At 41.2% G+C, this 16188-nt stretch overlaps 1 protein-coding gene across 1 annotated transcript in view; it reads right to left on the reverse strand.

The window, feature by feature from the left end:
• Nucleotides 1–14166, reverse strand: part of LOC112557991 (cubilin-like) — a 78054-nt gene extending 63888 nt beyond the window's left edge. Inside the window, 5 exon segments of the mRNA XM_025228169.1 lie at nt 2725–2853; nt 3655–3771; nt 4495–4545; nt 5789–5918; nt 13974–14166. Coding sequence (XP_025083954.1) covers nt 2725–2853; nt 3655–3771; nt 4495–4545; nt 5789–5918; nt 13974–14149 — 603 coding nt within the window. The 5' untranslated portion in view covers nt 14150–14166.
• Between the last annotated feature and the right edge of the window lie 2022 nt (nt 14167–16188).

The following is a 16188-nucleotide window of genomic DNA, read 5'->3' on the forward strand; positions in this document are numbered from 1 at the left end:
CGGCTGGATGGCGCGTACTTACTTGGTTCAGAAGACCCGATTCACCGCTGCCCAAATGAGAGGCTAAAGCCGAGACCTAAAACCATAGAACATGCAAACAGTACTACGCAGCGAGATGCTTCAAACAATTATTGTAAGACGGTAGCCTACCTAATAGGTAACTACAGCGACAAGGTGTCCCCCGAAAGTCGCTGTCCTTGCTTTTAGGCGCCTTATCGAATTTCGCCTCCACCTCTCTCTCTTTCCCATTACCCACTTCCTTTCGTAAGATATTTCACGTCCACGGAGGTTTAAAAAAAAAAAATCCTACCGTTTTATAACTGGGAGGAATGCTGTCCTACTTATTTCTTTATTTGTAGTCAGGTTTGGGGGCTGTGTGCCACAAGGCGAGCGCTGCCGAGATCCATTATAATTACGAGGGGCAGCTCTAAGCAATGTCAGTAGGCACTGCCCCGGAAAGGTCTTTGACGTCACACATGGGGCTGCAGCCAGATCGATACCCCGGTTGTGGCGGTTCGCGATGTTTGATCATGTTAGAAGTGAGGTCTCCCCCCCCATTCCGTGGCCGAGTTCACGCGGTGTGCGCACAGGACACACGATAGTCGGGGTAGGGGTGGAAGCGGGATATGGGGGGAAGTGTCGTCGTCTGTTACTTTGAAAGAGTGCGTCTTGCTGCTAAAGGTTCCGGAAGAAAAAAAAAAAAAGAGATGTAGCAGGCAGGAACCTTGACGTCAGCTGGTTCGATCGACGTTAATCCCGACGTCAGCTGGTTCAAAACTTTGAAAGGGTTTGTAGTCTCTTCTAGCCCAACATGAAGATAAAGGATTTGTATGGACTGATCAGTCGCGATAAATGTCTATATATATATAGAGAGAGAGAGAGCAAACAAAGAAGAAAAAGAAAAGTAGGAATACAATAAGTTTCAGAGTATGTGTTTAGTCTCAATATAAGGACGTCAGGACATGAAATACAGTTGCATAACAGCTCAAATCAAATATACACAATATGGCACACAGATGTCCACTTTCTATGGAAGTGGAGAGATTTTTTTTTTTTGTTGGGAGGTTGTTTTTTTGTCGAGGCAGAGAGAATTCTATGTACTGTCGCCCAACATTTTCACAGTCTGTCCTCAAGAGAAATCCATCTACTCAACTGTCTGTCGCTAGTTTTACACAAAGTGTGACGTGAATGCGACGCCACATGTGGTATGTCACTGAGCAACCTCGTTCTGAAACTGGAAGTCCATGCCGTTTGTTACGTGTTCATCGCCTCACTTTGGGGAATGGGGGTTTGAGAAAGGACTACTCGCATGTCTAGTCGAACTTATTTTGAGATTTCTAGAAAACTTACTCAGCAGGACAACCTTTAGAGGACCAGAGCAACCCTCCCAATTTCTGGTCCATTGTCTCCTTTCACTTCACGATAGGTATTCCACAGAGAATAAAAGTCTGTGAGATGTTCCTTCTGCTCATCCTTCCCCAACCCCCGCCACCCAACACCTCCACCCTGTTCATGTATCCAATCAGGATTGTATCGATTGCTTTAACTAAATAGAAAAATCGTGAGTTCATTATACGAACATTTTCTACGTCTCAGCCTTAAATGCGCGAAATTTCAATTTGCTATGGTAAGAAATTACAGATTCTCAGAGAAAAGATTGATACAGGCAGTCCAATGGTTAAGAGGACACAAGCATCTGTTAAAAATAGAGTTCTGTCATAATCCTTTTTATTTTATTTTTCTTTGACTTGCCAGCATGGAAAGAGGGTAAATTATAAAGAACTGGCGATTACGAGATCACGTGCATCCGTTGACATAAAGAACTGTCGTGTCTTCTCTTACTTTGAATACTGAGATGGAAAGGAGGAACACATTACAGGAAATCTCGCCCTCACGAAATTTTGTCATTAAATATGTGAAGCCATATAGCAAGTAAATATTTTTTTTAAATCCAGCGGTGTAGTTGCACAAGATTTTTTAGAAACTAATTTCACCCACCTTGTAACCAATGGCAACGCGAAAACCAAACTGTAAACATGATCCCTAAAAGAGCTGACGTCCAGCGTGGCACAAACATTCACTCTGTGTACTCATAATGTTTGGTTGTCTGATTCCATAGTTTATGCAATCAGTCAAAGACTTCGCGCCAGAGGGAGTTTCCTTTGAGCTTCCGGAAACACTTGAGCGCCTGTCTGATCCCTGCATTAGCTATATTGCTATTGCAATAGCTAGTCTCCAAAATGTTTTGAAAAGACTTGATAACTTTGATGAAACACTCCCTCTATCTGGCCACGGACAACACGTGAAAATATTTACACCTCGCAGGATGTCAGTTTTGTCAAGGCATAATGGATAAATTTATTAGTGGCACAACACAGACATCATGATAGTACACAACTGTGAAGACCTCAACCAACGAGAGAGCGGAGCATATACGTTAATCAGATATAACGCTACGTCACCATTTCGCCCTCTTTCTGTATATGGTGACGTTTGTAGGCTCATATCTCGAAAACGGAATGGTTATATTCAGTCAGATTTGCCCTAAGCCTTAATCATTAGAAACAATTTTTTGCATCCCCACTAGTCCTCTGAATAAATTTCGCCCCAAGTGTAGTTCCTGTGACGTGCCCGTTTTCGCCAATTAAATAAAAAAAAAGCTCTCGTCTCTCCCATCAAGGCTGGTCGAGGCCTGTTACGTAATTCGATCTGCACATCACTAACCCTTGCTTCCAGCGTCGTTAGTCGACTGCCTAGGGTGGTCAGTTGGGTTGCAACTTGGCCTGTGGGCTGCAGGTTGTTCATATTGCCCTCCAAAGTCAGTAGACGAGCGTTGGCGTTGGTGTTGGTGACCTGCGCGAACAAGTCGCCCAAAAGCAGGGAATGAAACACTAGCATAACACAAGGTAGTTGCATAAAGATACGTTAAAAAGCACTAGTTCGATTTCTTCTGATTGATTTCCCACGCTTTTTTTTTTTTTTTTTGACTACCCTCTCTAGATATATATATTCTCTGTTCTGCAAATGTCTTTTTAAAAAAAAAAAAAACCCCAAATTTATCACGTTACGCAAACAGGACAGTGCAAATATTTATAACCATACAAATCAATCACTGAATTTTTTCGCTTTTTTTTCTTTTCCACCCGCTTCTTCATGCGAAAGATCAGCCCACTATTTTCGATATAAAGAAAGCTTTATTTGACAACAGCTCTCCCCTTATCTTCCCCTCCCCACCACCTCCACCAGCCAGCCAACATAAATTCTTTTTCCTCTCATCCACTGCTGCTAGGTAAAGAAGCATCCGTGAGATCCATCAATCACTCCTCTGTGTGCAAGCAGCAGCACCAGAGAATCACTTATGCACTATCAATATTGCAGCCGTTATTTTTATTTAATCCAACGAAAAAAAAAGCCACGTGTGCCTGTGTGCACAGCAATGGGCGTGTGTCGCTAGTACAATGTGTGTCTTAATGCTCTTCCTTAGTTTAAAACTAAGTCTGTCGTACGTTCTCGTGTCCGCTGTTTCTGTCGGTAACATCATCGTCATCGTTTTTAGTTATGGCCAAGTTATTTTCACACACATACACACACAGAGTTTAATATATATAAAGAATTTTCTGCTTTCTGGTGCAATACTCAGCAGAATCTCATTACCGTGTTGGAAACTGTGTTAACTGAGTTGGTCAGTGTAGAGATTTGCCCGGGTATTCCCTGCAGACTTGTCACTGTTGTTTCCAGACTCCGTAGCCGACCTTCAACGTTTACTGGAGTCTGAAAGAAACAAAACGAAAGAAAAGGGTTAATAAAACACGCCAGTGTTTTCCAAATACATTATCTACTGGAATCTGAAAGAAACAAAACGAAAGAAAAGGGTATCTTTAAAACACCTGGCATGGAATTCTATGATTTCTTCAAAGAAGTGTAGACTATCAAGAAAGTAGATGCCTGTAAGTTATGAAGATTTACAATGTGGCTTAATGTATTTTAAAAGTTAAAAAATATATGCGTACATACGACAAAAAGGACTGTGATAGACAGACAACAAAGCAGGGTTAGGAATTCTTAAGAGAAAGAAATGAGAGAAACAAAGATTTTTGGAACTCAGGAAGCAATAAAGACTTTAGTGACACACACTGCGTCAAACAGTCTTCATGCCTGACAAAAGTCGATCTGGAACTGTTTTTCTAACCTATCCAGATACCATAGTAATGACCTCAGTTCCGGTAGACAGAGGGAAGTGGGTCAAGTTACGTGAGAGGCTTGTTCCCCACACGAGGACCTCCTGTCGTCCGGAATCGTGATGTGTAGGACTTCCTCTTTCCGCTCTCTGTGTATAGGCTGGGGATGTGTGGTAGGAGGGGGAGAAAGGAAGAGAAACATAGAAGGACCCTAAGTGACGCACATTAACTACTCTGATGGTTGTGAACAGTTCGGGGAAAATAATTACAAAATACACAACATGACTATAAGTGTGTGTGTGATAGAGAGACTCACTGAGGTTGGCGTTGTTTTCAAATTGTCAATGTCCATCTTGTTCCTCTTCACCTGAAAGGATTTACTTTCGGTCAGTTTCTGATTTATAACCCACTCAAAAATCGATAATATCAATATTATTAACAGTAGAACAAACTACTCCGATGTATGCAGGGAAATAATAATATCACTGCTCTACCTTAAGAAAGCAAATCTTTCTGGAAAAAAGCTCGCATAAAGAGGTCAAATAAAATGCTATACTAGGTCAACATAAGATGTATAGATCTCTTCAGCATGATTATAGAAAATTAGTCGAGTAAAACGGACGTGGAGTAGGCAGTGGAACATAATTTCAGACTGAGCGGGACAAATAATATTTTAGATAAAGGTAAATGTTGTCCCGGTGACATGGTTGTAGGTGAGTGAGATGTTAGAGCCGTCAGCTATCTAGGGACCAGCTACTTTAGACAACTTGGGATAAATGGTTTCATAAAGAGACAAAACAAAAATCTACACCATATATGCATTGCTATCGTTCACACTGATCACGTGTCACGAATATGTAGCCCTAGTGAAATAAAACCCAAAGAAGACTAGACAAGCGAAGTCGATCATAAACCTTAAGAAAATCTGTCAAATACATAAGCTTTAGAAACGTCAACCGTGAAATTAAAAGAAAACTCTGTTTCTCTAGAGTGTCATTGCCTGTCACCGTCACTAGAACTAACAGCCAAAATGTCTGGAATTTAACTTTCGGTTGCCAAGAAATCATTGACGGGAAAAGACCTCGAGAAAGCTCTGGACGTCTATTTTTAACAGTGATCCGCATGTCACCCTTGCCTGTCTCCTTATCTTGGAGATTTGTTTTCACTGGGGATCACACACGAGGATGAGTGCGCAACACTTACTTCCATCTAGAATGAAAGTCTAGACTAGCCTGGCAGAAATAATTACAACGGGTGGACACTAGAATTTGTAAAGTCATTCGACTTTTCCCCGTACCTCATCTTGAACTCCCCGCGACTAGCACTTCTTGCGAGATCCTCAAAAACCATCATCCACTTGTAAAATCTTAAAAAAATTTCTTGCAGCCCTCTCTAGACCACAGGAAAAGCTAAAGGACATTGATATTTGCAGGTGCATTAGAAAGTTTCATTCTAGTCCACTCCCACGCTTTTCTGTCTCTAGATGAAAAATTATGCAAATTGCAAGATGATGGGAAGCCGCATTTTCCCCTGTCATGTCAGCATCCTTTACCAGCCAGTGTCAAGGTGCATCATGGGTATTGATTTTGCCATCTCCACTGTCCACTTACCATTTCTGCGATGAAGGTGAGGTTGTCGGCGCCTACGAACACACCTCCACCTACTGAGGGCCGCAGGTAAATGTTGTGGTTATTGCCGCACTGGAATATTAAATTGCCATTTTCCGTCAAGAGGCGCGGCCTGTCCCATCAGAAAAAAACAAGACAATGAGTTCTCCATTTGTGTTTGTATTTTGTTTATGTGTTTGTTGTTTGCGTCTTTTTTTCTGCATATTCTCAAGAAACTCTTTGTCTGTCAGTTCATCTGTCTATCGATCCTGTCTCATCATTTCTCTGTTCTTTTTTATTATTATTTTTGGTTGTTGCATGTAATCTACAAATTTGTTTGTTCTGCCGTCCATTTCACGGATGAATCATCAACAAAGCTATGAATTTCGCTGGACGTGGGCGATGCAACTAGGTCGCACACTGTGACTTTTTTTTTTTTCAATCGATTCCTGGCACAATGGGTTGTCAGGCGCAGACTGCGAAACTGATTCACGACAGAAAGATAGTGTCATTCTCGCCTGGTCCCACCGGACATCCGGGGACTGTTCAATCTTCTTCCGACAGCGAAAGGTCACTCCGAGGCTGCAGCGGAAACCACGCAAAAGGAAAAGAGAGGACCGCGGTGAATGCGAGCGGATTCAGCGAAAAGGTAGTGAGAACACGATGTCACACCTCGCTCGACTCGGTCTACCGTGCTGGAGAATTGAAGTCATCATCTAAATACTGCTGATTGAGTTCTCAGAACGCAGAATTATTCTGTGGTCAAATAGACGCACGCACGAACATACTGACTATCGACTCCACTGAGTGTCCAAAAAAAAAAAAAAAAAAAAAAACCGGGCAAAATGTCTGAAGGTAAACTTGATTTACTTTGATACCCGACGACTATACGGTGATACACTGGTCAAGAGAATTAATGGCTGTGATGATTGTTTAAATTACTGAATTGTTAAGCTACCACTGGCAATAAAATGTGTGTACAATTTCTAAAGAAAATTTGTTCATTAACACATAAGAAATAGAAAAGGATAGGTGACAACATTTTCTTCCTTTCTTTTTTTTTTCTTTCTTTTTTTTTTTTTTTTTTTTTTGCAGTCAAAAACATTTTTCAGATTATAGAACATTGCAAAAAATGAAGAGTGTGCATGTGAGTTCGTGTCTTGCTCTGTGTGTGTGTGTGTGCTTGCGTGTGCGTTTGCAATCCATGAAATTTTTTTACACCCCAGAAAATTTCAAAACAACAACAACAAAATAAAAACCAACAAAAAACAAAAAAAAAAACAAAAAAAACAAAAAATATAAAAAAAAAGAATTATCTTGAGCCGAAAAGATACGTCGTGTCTCTGTCATGGATCTTGATTTTGGAGTCCCAACTAATGCATAAACTTTGGGACCACCATTATATATGCACCACTATATAGACACCTGACACTAGCATGTAATAGGGCTAACAATTACCATTTAATTACACTGCAAGCGTTATCTGCTTTCCCCTCTCATCAACTCTAGAAATGCCGAAGAGTGCTAATTTAATGGACAAGGGGAGCCACTACTCAGAAAACAATTCTCCAGTTTCCTAAATTCGAAACTTTACCCTGACAACCATCGCCTGATGCATTCTGATGTTAAAATAACAGCAAAAATGTGTGGGTGCTAGACTGATCCACAAAATTAGTCTGTAAATGTTGGAGGTACCAATGGTAGCATTAGGCCTATACATGTATTTAAAATTCAAATAATATATTGTGAACATGGACTGTTGGCTCATTATGTCTTTATTCGTGTTATGGTACAGTAACTCTGCTCATTTTATCATACACCTGTCCTTTAAGCATGACGAAGAGAAAAATTTTCGTTTAATTACATAATTTTAGAATTCTAATTACACACCTGACTTAGTCAAAGGCTTCAGGTCTTTTTCTCTTTATGCATTTCGTAAACAGCAGAACTTTGTTTAATGTGATAGCTGCTGACAACCTTTCCTACACATTTAATGAGCAAAATTATTTAGGGTATTAATGTTTCGAGACTTTTAACCTTTACAGTGACAGCTACACCCTTTCCCTGTGACCTTTGCTCGCTAAAGGCTGACAGTGGATATTGTTGCTGCGTCGTTGCTGGTGTGGTACTCCGATACGCTGTTGTCTAAATGGCGGAGATATTGCGGAACCTGATAATCTTCCCACCTCCCCTGTCCCTCCTCCTTGCATTCCGAACACACTCCGTGCCTGTGCACATGACCCACACATGATGTTTGATGTATGATACAGATACAGGGTGACAGGAAGCTTCGTACCTAGCTTCATACAACAATTGTTTCATTTTCATGGTGGTATTGTATAATTGTCCCTTCTTTTTCTTAGGGAAGGGGCCGGGGAAGAGGTATATTACTTTTTTCTCACCCACAGATATTTGCGACGCATGCGCATGTCATCTTCTAACTCTGACCTTTTATGGCGTCCAATGAAAGTCTAGTACTTAAAAAAAAAAAGAGAGAGAGAAGTGAATGATGTCGTCGGTTCTGAGCTTATTTATTTATTTCTAAAGGATGTTTTATTTATTTTGCTTGCTTTTGTTCTGGGCAAAAAAGATCAGTCAATTTAACGATTGAGGTGAGACTTTGATAAGCTAACAACTGCGTTTGGCTGTTCGCGCATGCGTATAACAGGTTAGTCACGTTTGTCAGTGCAAAAGAAAAGAAAAAAGTCGCTTACGAAACATTTGTGTCAGTTTTTGTCAAGGTCTTTTTCAAGCAGAACAACTGCGCCAGATCTTTTCCACGAGCAGTTTAAAATCGTTTTGACCAGAGACTTTAAATATTTAAAGTCTCTGTTTGGACTGACTAGTGACAGCGAAAACGTATTTTTGTCTGAACCACGTGAAACTGTTCGTGAATGAAGTATTTTTTTCGTGCTTACTTTTTTTATTTGTTCTGTCGTTTCTTTTGTATATCTTTCTGCCTCTCAGTCTTTTTGGCTTTATTTATTTATTCACCCTTTCTTCGTTTAGCCATCTTTTCAGATTGGTATCCGTGTCTTTCGATTACCGTTTCAATACAAAAAAGTGTCCTTAGGCCTCGTCACTCTTTGAAAGAATAGTGGTATAAAAACAAAATTCTAATGATTGTGGCAAAGCTCAGTGCCAGATATTATTTCTACATATCTAGATGAATAAATCACTTCCATTCTTCGAGATAAACACCTACAAATATCACATTCTACGAGAAAGGTCAAAATCGCGAAGCTTTTACACAGATATACCTAATTAACATACGGTCCCAGCTCTTCCATTGACCGAGGCCTTCCCAGTGTAAACGCATCAATGCACAATCCGGATGTCTGTGTTCTTGCAGTCATTCTGTGAGTTTGATGTTTGTAGACGTGTAGAACGCTGAGACAGGTACTCGGTATTCACCTAGATATATGGAAAAAAATATCTTGTATTGAGCTTCACGCAATCATTAGAAACAGATTTTCACGCCAGTAGTCCTGTGCAGACAGGTACTTTTGATGTGGGAAAGAGAGACACGAGCATCCATACAACCGTGTGAGATGCCATGCTCTATGTGTCCACACTGCATCAATGCAACAATGCGAATCCTTCCAGCTGCCGCACTTTGTGTTGGGAGAGATAACATCTGCTAATCTTTATTCTTGTAGCACGATGGAGCTTGTACAAGCTGCAGGAACAAATCCTGCCGATGGATGGTAGACGCATGCGCGATGGATGAGCATTTCCTGTTACTAAAATCGTTGACCGCAGTTTTCAAATATCTCGAAGTCAACCTATTTTTTTGTTTTTTTTTTTGGTTTGTTTGCTTGTTTGTTTTTTTTTTTGTTTTTTTGTTGTTTTTTTTTTTTTTGTTTTTTTTTAAATTTATGGAATGAGTCCTATAGACGAGAATATTCATGACTGAGGTGGATAGAATGATGTCTTTTTTACCCCTGTCTCCCATTCAGAACACTGACAGGCAGAACATCCGACTTCCAACTAAAACACACCAGAGTGTGCAGAGTGCTAATTGTGGGCTCGTGCACCGATGCTACTGATATCTAGACTGCAAACGAGCCTTACACTAGGGATAAACCTAGTGCTCATCTAGAATTTCCAGGCGCAAAAATTTTTGGACCAGAAAAAAAGAGTCGAGATCTTCCACTACGACAACAACGACCTGGCATCGGATGTGCGTTGCAGCAGTGAAAATCAGCGTGGCTGCTGCTTGCGTTGTTCCGTCAAAAACAAAATCGATTTTACAGACAAAAAAATTAGAAAGTTGATGACAAAAAAAAAAAAAATGTGAAGATTGTGGGGAGCAGCAAGTCATTTGATACGTCCCAGAAACCGGAAGAAGTAGGATGGGTGTGGGCAAATCAGCGAGCAAGGACTTGTATCGATGATGGAGACCGAAATCGATTCATCCTGATAAGGGGAGAGACAGAGACAGAAAGAGGAAAAGAGAGAGAGAAAGAGAGCATGTGTATGTACAGAATGACTGCTGAAAACAGCGATGATTAAGATAGATGTTCATGTTCATGTCAATGTAACAGCTCCATCAATACGGGTATGCGACAACCACCACAATGTGGGCGAGTCGCATCTTTATCAATGATTCTCTCTTTCTCTCCTAACACGTAAGATATAACTGTGTGTGTGTGAGAGAGAGAGAGAGAGAGACACAGAGAGAATCATACAGACAGCAATTCTGAATCCGAAGTCTTCTCAGAAAGTTTGTTAGTCATAATGAACGTCCGCTGCAAGGCGTCCCCGTCTCCAGCCTTGTCCCCACTCCTTGCTGCCCTGTCATGCCTACATCACCACCCGGATTCATACAAACCGGAACTACTGCTTTTGTTGTCATCTGATCTACCATTCTGCGCAACATCACGCTGCTCTGGGGGCTTAGTTATGGGTCGGAGGTATCTGACTTTCTATCTCCTCCTCCATTCCATGCCGGGTTGCCTTAACCTTCGATCCATAGCTCTGGGAGCGTCCTTACCCTAGCTGTGGGGCAACCGCAAGACGTTGATCTCCCGGTTAGATGCTTGTTTGCAATCACAGAACCTTTTTATACCTTTAAATGACATTGTTTCCTCCATTTCATGAACACCATCCTTGCTTTTATTACTATCTACAGCAGCGATCACCGTTTCCTTCATAACCCCCCCACCCTATCATTCTCCGACGTGTAAAGTCATTAAACTATAAGAGCATCCCCCAACTTATACCAGCCTCCCCTCTCTCTCTCTCGCTCTCACACACACACATCTACTCTTTCTTCCACATCACCCTTTAACCAATCTCCTGACTTTAGCAATGCCCATCCTGGAACATTCTCCTGTCTACCACACTACCCATCCCGTCACTCCCGTGTCTATAGCACTTGTCTACCCCATGTACACCACTACCTTGCACAATTGTGTCCTGTCTATAACATGTTTTCTCAAATAGACTGGTTCCCATCTACCTTGTCTAGACTCATTTTTCTTGAAATGTAAAGCTAACCCCATTCCACTGTAAAAAAGTTCTTTCGTGTTCAAACTGGCCTCCAGCCAGATCATCAACCCAACAGATTCATGCTACCCAATCCCAAAAAATGAAGGGATGATTGGAAGAGACAGGCAAGATAGTTAAAGAGAATAAAAAGAGAAAGCCTCGTTATCAAACCACGACATAAACGCCCAAGAGAATGAACGACAGAGACGTCACTGTCATTTTTTTCAAACGTTTGAATTACTGTTGTTTGCAGTGGAAGCAGGACAAGCCTATTTAAAAAAAAAATAAATAAATAAATAATACAGACATGTTTACAAATGATGTCCTCGGTTCCTCTGACGTTAATGTCGTCGTTTTATGTAAATTAGTATTATTGCTTGGCTGTTTAATTGCTATTGTTTGTCTGTACCCAGTGTATGGACTTATTTTGCTGGGATGTGTTTTGTATGTCGGAGAATTTATCTCACGGTGTGCACTGTATAAAAATGTGTATTTGTATGTGTAAGTACAGTTTATGTGTAACCAGACTCCAAACGCATTAAACCTTCTGCTTAGACGGGAAATACATTATAAAAGAACATTTCATTGTTTTCACATTTCATTTGTATTAGTATACATTAGCGTTAGTAATTAATATTGTTGTTACTTGCCAGTTTGCTACATTAAGCAATGTGTCTGCCCCTTTTTTATTCCAGGTCTCTGCTACCCACAACTTGTTTATATTTCTTCTTTTAGCTGAAAATTCAACCATCGGGGGGTCCGTTGCAAACGTTGGCTCTAAATCCTGTTGACCAGCAGAAGTGCCGACAGTGCTGCTAGCGGCTGAGGGTCAAGTAGGGTTTATGAGGTTGATTTCTAAAGGGACGAACTCGTAAACCGACAAGACTTAGTTATCTGGACGTGATTTCTCATAAACTGTCCCTATACGACTGTACCCGCAGCCGCTGACTGAGCAGTGAATGGCTCTCTCATTCCTCCTGTGAACCACTTTCAGGGTCGCTTCTCTCTCTCTCTCCATTCTTCTGAAAGGTTGCCCCAGTGACTGGAGTTTACATTCCACCCTGGTTCTTTATCCCTCCCTTTGTTTCCATCCGCTAAAAGTTGGACATTTTCTTCTGTTCTCATCTTCTAATGTCAATGTCAGCCGATCATCGGTTTCTTTTTTTTTTTTTTTTTTTCTTTTTTGGTAGACTCGATATTTTCATACCAGAAAAATAACTCGCAATAAGAGTTATTGGTAGATGAGATCCGGTTGGTACGCCCTTTTTAGTCAGCTTCTGGTGTTGATTTCAAAGTTTTAATATTTATTCTGTCGTTATTTACTTTGTTTTCATTGTTTACCCCTCGTTAAGGTGGTAGAAGGCTATGCTGCTTGTTGCTTGTTGGGAGCTACCTTGTTAAGCTTAATTCGCACCACTCAGTAACCCACCTACCTAGATAAGAAAAGAAGGGGCCAAGAAGGGTATCTTCTTTTGTTTCCTGTTTACTTGTTTTATGCTTTCATTTTCGCTTCCACAATACTCCTGACAAGTCACCCAGATTTAACACAAATTTTGTGGATATGACCCTTGGAGAGCTTGATCTAGTGTGGTCACGACTATGTTTACAGAAAACAAAATACTGACACTGAAGATACAAAAGGGTGTGTTTGTGTGTGTGTGTGTGTGGGGGGTATTTTCTTATTAAAACTAATTTGGTATTGATTTAGTACTAAATTAGTAAAAACTAAAACTCTTAGCCTAAGTAAAGGGAGGGGAGGGTTGAGTATAGAGACTCAAAATACGATCACCTGGATATTCGGTCCCTTCAGTTTGAGAACCTTGCCTGCTTAAACACTATATGAACCACAAATGGACCCTTACACAAACATACATACACACCCTCAGACATATGTTATATATCTCTCTCTCACACACACACACACTAAAAAGGTCCACACACCTCCCACATCATATATACAACCTCACACTCATTTACATACATCTACCGTGACGTAGACACACACACACACGCCCGAGCACAGACCAACCTACACACCTTTGGAAAACTATTTGGAAAACAGTTGATAAAAGTTTTCTTTCTCGTTTTCTATTGTCGGTACACTCCAACACTGTAAGTCTGTAAGTATACCCCAGTACTTGGAACTAAGTGTCTGTCTATTTCAAAGGGGAAAATAATAAAAACGAGTGTTGAGTGGTTGACGCGTGACCGCCTGTACAACGCAGTGCAAGTCACGTTGACGACGTCAGGAGTAAAATATGACCCACAGGGGGGCGGATCCCGGATTTATTTTTCTGCGAGCACATTCTTAACACTGGTGATGAGGTTACCTATATGACTGCACCCTGTTGAACGCCATGTAGTAGATTGATTTACATAATGAATATAACATTATTTAAACTGTGGTTTCCTTTTGAATGCGCAAGGATTTTTTTTTTAGAATACGTTAAACTTTAAGTTTCAATTAATATAGACAGACAAAAATAGACAGACAACGGAACGGAAGAAAAGTATGAAGGAATTAATGGGATGATGACTGAAAGAAAATATTAAACTTTAACTTTTGATAATCCTCCCCTCCTTAAAAAAAAAAAAAAAAAAAAGACAACGGAATGCAAGAAAAGTATGAAAGAATGAATGAGATGATGACAGAAAGACAAAAGTGAAAAGAAAAAAAAAATAAATTGCTACTCACTGCTCTTCCATTATCTGTCTCTTTTTTCGAATATTCTGGCCATCAGTTGCCAGACCCAATGACATAAGAGTAAGGAAAAGAGAAAGCCAGTTTACAACCGGCTTCATCTTTCTTTCCTTCTGAGACAAGCAGACCAACTGGCAAGAACTGTATCCCCACCGAGAGGTGCGTGTCATCAGCTCCTTATCGCCTGGGGTCCCGTGTTCTTATATTGTCTCAGCCATGTGCGCATCCAAATTCATCGCGCCTCGATTAACGAGACTTGAACGAGAGCACGTCACCCCTGATCGTTGCAGAGAAGGGTCGGGGCACCGGGGTCATATGGTACTCGGGGCAATATTTAGGTCTATATGTCGTTGTAATAATAACTTCTGTTATACAGACAACAGTAAATATAGTGTCAAGAGTGGTGTATGAATGTTGAAAGAGAGATGGGCTGTAGAGCGTTTTCTTATAGTTGTCCTTTTTATTCTGTAATTTGTGAAAACATGAGGTCTGCGGTAATTCAAACCCTTGATCCTGTATGTGTGTGGAAATGATCGGCTTAGAATGTAAATACCTAACTGTTTTGACATAAACAGGCACACAACGTGCTTGACATCAACAACAGGACTTAAAAATGAGTGATCAACTTGAGACCGTTCTTAAACGTTGTCGAAAGTTTGACCAAGTTTGGTAAAGTTGAAGTGAAGTTCACAGGAAGCCAGTGGTCAACATGCTGAAATAGTTCAAACTTGTTTGATAATACAATGGGGGGTTGAAGTTCGATACTTGAGCACATTATGCGGATAAGAACGACCTTTACGGTGTCAGACAAACAGGAGTTTTTTTTCCGTTTTATTCTTTATTCCACGGCGTCCAAGCACTTCTCGAAATGTATCAAGACCGGAGCACATGCTCAAACATGTTTTTGTTTCTTTTGAAGCTGAAAATAGTCGTTATTTCAGCTGACTCCCAATCCCTCAGTCTTCACGCAGTTTTTCGGCTGCTGTTGACTAAGTCACAACTTCTCCAACTCCAAAGTCCGCGGATACAGTTAGGAAGTATTTTGAAGGTTTACTCCTGACCATAAACGCCATCTCTCAAACCGCTACACCTAGGATGCCCGCAGATTATACATGCTCACGCTTCCGCACAGACCATTGCATATGACATTTGCTAGACATGGCGGCACATTCACAATATTCACTGCTGGTGGGCTCTTTAGATACGAAAACTTCATCCACATCGGTGTGACTTCCCTTTGCGATGGAAGGAAAGAGGGGTGATGATGTTGTAAGTAAACTGTAGTACCGCGGAGCATCCCCTTTGACTAGCCTGTGATCAAGGCCTGCGAAAGAAATTGCTAGAGTTAAAGGACTAATTGGGCGCAATTTTTTTTCTAAAGGTAAAGTTTGGTGCAAGATGAATAAATGGATGAATTAAACTCCTTTCATTCTCCAGATACACGCCTTCAATAATCACCATGTAAAAAAGGAGATTGAAATCGTGGCGCCTAATTAAAATATGATTCCAGCTCTCCCACTGACTGAGGCCTCCACAACCAAAGTGTTTCCATGTTCCTGGCGTCTCTTTCTGTGCATGGCCACGTTTGTAGGCGTGCATATCGTGAAAAAAGGGTGTGTTTACCCAGATTTGGGGAAATAGCATCTTCCACTAGCCAGTAATTCAACTCCTTTTACCAGTTCTTTGAGCCCAGCACTGGGCCGATTTGCCTCGGGGATGTTTTATTCAAAAGGTTGGGTGCACAGTCCCCTATGGCCTAAAGGCTGACGACTAGCAGTTAATATTGCATCCAACTAGCTGGTAGCAGCGAGCTGTACGCAGTGCTCTTGGTCTACACCTATAGAACACGTAAAGTCATCTGACCGTAGGTATCTCAGACACAAGACAAGGACCTGTAAGCAATCTGAAGACCTTTGATGGCTATGCTTATTTGCGCCTCGAGGAGCACGCTTTGCTTCTGGTCCACCAATAATTCCGGAGCAAATGTACCAAGGACCTACTACCCTTGGTCCATGGACACGAACCCATCTGGTGTTAGGAAAGCGCTAAACCCACAGGCAATAGCCCCTTGAACGTGACGGTAAGGACTGAAGGGGATGACGCAGGGAAGGAAGCAGACAATCGATGGCCTGTACAGTGACTTGGAATCCTCCTGGACTGCTGACACCAGCATGAGACCCAACATCTGTTTCGCATTTGCGTATGTGCA

This window comes from Pomacea canaliculata, linkage group LG2 (assembly GCF_003073045.1).
Source record: "Pomacea canaliculata isolate SZHN2017 linkage group LG2, ASM307304v1, whole genome shotgun sequence".
NCBI lineage: Eukaryota > Metazoa > Mollusca > Gastropoda > Architaenioglossa > Ampullariidae > Pomacea > Pomacea canaliculata.